The 4563-nt window shown below is 51.0% G+C and overlaps 1 protein-coding gene across 1 annotated transcript in view; it reads right to left on the bottom strand.

Moving 5' to 3' along the window:
- Positions 1-426: 426 nt before the first annotated feature.
- LOC106723568 (carbonyl reductase [NADPH] 1-like) overlaps positions 427-4563 on the bottom strand; it is a gene marked incomplete at its 5' end in the record, with an annotated part of 7050 nt that continues 2913 nt past the window's right edge. The window contains one exon of the mRNA XM_014535660.1: positions 427-1013. Coding sequence (XP_014391146.1) covers positions 577-1013 — 437 coding nt within the window. The remainder of the gene's footprint in view (positions 1014-4563) is intronic.

Here is a 4563-nt window from a genome sequence, read left to right as displayed (position 1 = left end):
GCTCATGCAGGAGGCAACCAATCAAAGTGTTCCTCTCACTTTGATGTTTCTCTCTGTCTTTCCCTTTCTCTTCCACATTCTCTAAAAATCAATGGAAACATATCCTCAGGTGAGGATAAAAAAAAATAATAAATAAATAATTATTATATGAAAGACACATCTTGAAAATGCCTAAAGAAAGTTGTCATTTTTTTCATGGTGAAGGGACTGGAGTCCGTGTTGATGAAAAAACCTTGCTGGCTGCGGTGACTGGCAGTGGCTGCAGCAGCGGGGTGATGGGGCTGGTGCCTTCCCCTGATCAACCTGGTCACCTCCCACAAAGGGAGGCCAGACTGTGGCTTAGGACCTATCCCCAAGGGGAGCAGGGAGCAGGCTTAAGCCGTCACTAGGACATCCCCTGAGGGCTCCCAGTATGTGAGAGGGGGCAGGCTGGGCTGAGGGACACCCTCCCCCAGTGCATGAATTTCGTGCACCGGGCCCCTAGTATACTATATTTGGATAGAAATGATGTGACAGTGTGCATGTCCTTTTGGTCTATTCAGAACAGATAACATAATAGGGCCCATAGAGAGGAGCTCACCATTTTACAACTTTTTTCTCCGTAACTAACTGTCCGGGAGGCCCCTCAGCATCTGAGGGCAAAAGGGCCAACACAACAGGGGTCTCCGCACCCTCTTCTGGGCTTTTGGGGGCTTGGGGTCCAGTCAGGTCGGTTCTCACCCACCCTGGGCAGCAATTCAGGAGGAGGATCTTGTCCCCTCTCCTGTGCGCACTCAGGTTCCTGGCGTGGATCCTGGACAGGACGGTGACGCCGATTTTCGTGACTCCGTAGGTCCTGTTGGGCCAGCCTTCCCTCTGGTGCACCCCGTTTCGTGCATCTTCCACGAACTTGTTCATGAGCCCCACCAGCTCCTCCTCGCTGATGGTGTCGCTTCTGAACTTCTGCTGCAGCTCTGGGCTGCAGTTTTTCAGAGCTCTGAGACTCTCCATGCTGGACACATTCACCACTCTGCCTGAAATGCAAAGGAGGTTGTTATGTAGAAAGGCAGGCGAGAGTATACTGGTGCCAAATCTGCTGGGATTCTAGACCAGGAAATTTCCATGAGCATTAATGAAGACTTGTCATACCCAGTATATATCAGATGATGTCAGAGAAATTTTTTTTTAAACATATTTTTATTAATTTCATAGAGGAAGGGAGAGGGAGAGAGAGATAGAAACATCAATGATGAGAGAGGATCACTGATGGGCTGCCTCTGGCATGCTCCACACTGGGGATGGAGCCACAAATGCGGCATTGTCCCTGACTGGGAATCCAATCATGACTTCCTGATTCATTGGCCAACCCTCAACATCTGAGCCAAGCTGGCTGGGCTCAATTTATCTCTTAAAATTAAATAGTTCTGCAAAAACAGTTGTATGCCAGCTAAAGGGTAAATCAGTTGTTCAAAGGAGGACAAAATCTTGGTATGTCCTGGCTTTACCGGATGGACTATCTGTTCCTTTCCATCTCTCCTTAGGCCACACTGGCTCCTCCAAATGGCAGGCATACTTCTGGTCCTGTGTCTGTATCTGTTATAAATTCTATATAAAGTGTATCCGCTCAGTGATCCTATGGCTGGAAAGGAGCAGGGAATCGGGGTGGAGGGGAGGGGAGGCGGGGTGTGAGGTTGTGAAAATAAAGGATTAAGCTTGGCCAGAGCAAGGTTTGGCCTTGGCCCAGGGCTGCTGGGGTAACCTTTAAACTGTTGGACTGTTCATCCTGATAAGATTGTGCTATTACCTTGAGGGTTTAGGGTCAGGCTACACAGTGGATGTTAACAATATGGTTATGGTGAGGCTACCTGGTATCAAATGGATCCCTGGGGGAGGTGCTGGAGAGGAAGGTCAGCCAAGAGTACAGCCGGCCATGTCCATGAGGCCAGCCCGAAGCAGACACACCTGAAACAAGGTGGGTGAGCTTCCCTGGACGGCAGTGCTCCCTGTTACTGTCACACACACAGCTGCTGTCCGCAGGACTCCATGCGAGGACAACTGGAAGCTCCCTGCCTGGGCTTCCCTGGCCCCTGGCCCCTGAGATCTCCCCCACTGGCGATTTGCATCACTCTCCCTTTCCTCTACTGCTGAGCAGATTCTTGAACCTGAGGGTGGTCTTGGGGAACTGCTAAACTTGTTAAAACCAAGTGATGTTTATCTCAGATATGCATGGTTGGTTTAGCATCTCGGAACCAATAGGTGCAACGCCCTTTATCAGTAGAGTACAAAGAAAGGCCCCTGTGATCAGATGCAGAAGAGTTCAGGGGCCTAATGAATTGGATCGGGAGGAGGGAGGAGGGAGGATCTGGCCTGGGATCCTCAGGGGACTCCAACGGTTGTGAGGGACACGAGCAATGACTGGCCTCTCTGACGAGACTCTCAACAAAGAGCTGAAGGATAAGCAAGAGCCGGTTGTGCAGAGACCAGGGGGACAGACAGCAAACATAGCCCAGTCCTGAGGCTGAAGGGCAGCTGGCCTGGTGAGACACCAGGGGGCAGTGCCGCTGAGCAGGGAGCAGGAGCAAGAGCAGGGAGGGGCCTGGAGATGACACCTGGGGAGGGCAGGACTGGATGCTGCCACAAACAAGGCAGCCAGGGCTCCTAGACTCACCTTGGGGTTTCATGAGAGGCAGCAGCTCCGAGCAGACGTCTCGGGTACCAAAAAAGTTTGTTTTCATCGTCACTTCTGCTTGAATATGAAACGGTGTGGGATCATTCCCTTTCAGGAGAGGAGAGTAGACTTAATAAATAGTAGCCATGTGGTAACTTTCCATAGAATGACATAAAATGTGAATTTTTTGTATAATTGGTTCCTAGTAATAGCACTGTGCAATCACCATTTCCTTGTTTCCTGATGTTCTATACTGATGTTCCCAACATAGTGTCTGAGATGGTGCCATTCCCGGAGGCTGGTGAAGGGTGCACTATGGGGTCTCTGTGAACTTGTTTGTGCAAAATTCACCCCGTTGCCCTCAAGGTTAAACCAGGAGAAACTGTGACAACCTAGAAAAGACTCGCAGGCATCTGGGCCAAGAACACAAAGGTGTCTGGGCCAGAAGGCTCTCCAGCTTCTCTTGCAGTTTGATCTAGTGGCACCCCTACCCCCAGCCTCTCCTACTTCCCTCGGGAGCAATCCTGCACCCATACACGCGAGGAGCCCCATTGTAACGATACTCCGACATACCAGCCACCCTGGCTGCAGGTGCTGGGGTGAGCCCTCCTGGGACCACACATCCTTTTACCCTTTAAGGCAATGCCCGCGTTGTTGACCAGCACGTCCAGGAGATAGAAACATCAATGATGAGAGAGGATCACTGATGGGCTGCCTCTGGCATGCTCCACACTGGGGATGGAGCCACAAATGCGGCATTGTCCCTGACTGGGAATCCAATCATGACTTCCTGATTCATTGGCCAACCCTCAACATCTGAGCCAAGCTGGCTGGGCTCAATTTATCTCTTAAAATTAAATAGTTCTGCAAAAACAGTTGTATGCCAGCTAAAGGGTAAATCAGTTGTTCAAAGGAGGACAAAATCTTGGTATGTCCTGGCTTTACCGGATGGACTATCTGTTCCTTTCCATCTCTCCTTAGGCCACACTGGCTCCTCCAAATGGCAGGCATACTTCTGGTCCTGTGTCTGTATCTGTTATAAATTCTATATAAAGTGTATCCGCTCAGTGATCCTATGGCTGGAAAGGAGCAGGGAATCGGGGTGGAGGGGAGGGGAGGCGGGGTGTGAGGTTGTGAAAATAAAGGATTAAGCTTGGCCAGAGCAAGGTTTGGCCTTGGCCCAGGGCTGCTGGGGTAACCTTTAAACTGTTGGACTGTTCATCCTGATAAGATTGTGCTATTACCTTGAGGGTTTAGGGTCAGGCTACACAGTGGATGTTAACAATATGGTTATGGTGAGGCTACCTGGTATCAAATGGATCCCTGGGGGAGGTGCTGGAGAGGAAGGTCAGCCAAGAGTACAGCCGGCCATGTCCATGAGGCCAGCCCGAAGCAGACACACCTGAAACAAGGTGGGTGAGCTTCCCTGGACGGCAGTGCTCCCTGTTACTGTCACACACACAGCTGCTGTCCGCAGGACTCCATGCGAGGACAACTGGAAGCTCCCTGCCTGGGCTTCCCTGGCCCCTGGCCCCTGAGATCTCCCCCACTGGCGATTTGCATCACTCTCCCTTTCCTCTACTGCTGAGCACTGCGGTTCTGAGTATAATGGCTTCCCTGAGTTCTGAGTCCTTGCAGGGATTCTTGAACCTGAGGGTGGTCTTGGGGAACTGCTAAACTTGTTAAAACCAAGTGATGTTTATCTCAGATATGCATGGTTGGTTTAGCATCTCGGAACCAATAGGTGCAACGCCCTTTATCAGTAGAGTACAAAGAAAGGCCCCTGTGATCAGATGCAGAAGAGTTCAGGGGCCTAATGAATTGGATCGGGAGGAGGGAGGAGGGAGGATCTGGCCTGGGATCCTCAGGGGACTCCAACGGTTGTGAGGGACACGAGCAATGACTGGCCTCTCTGA

This window comes from Myotis brandtii, unplaced genomic scaffold, assembly GCF_000412655.1.
Source record: "Myotis brandtii unplaced genomic scaffold, ASM41265v1 scaffold147, whole genome shotgun sequence".
In the NCBI taxonomy this organism is placed as follows: Eukaryota; Metazoa; Chordata; class Mammalia; order Chiroptera; family Vespertilionidae; genus Myotis; species Myotis brandtii.
The sequence above is the reverse complement of the archived record's forward strand: the minus strand, read 5'-3'. Positions and strand labels throughout refer to the sequence as shown.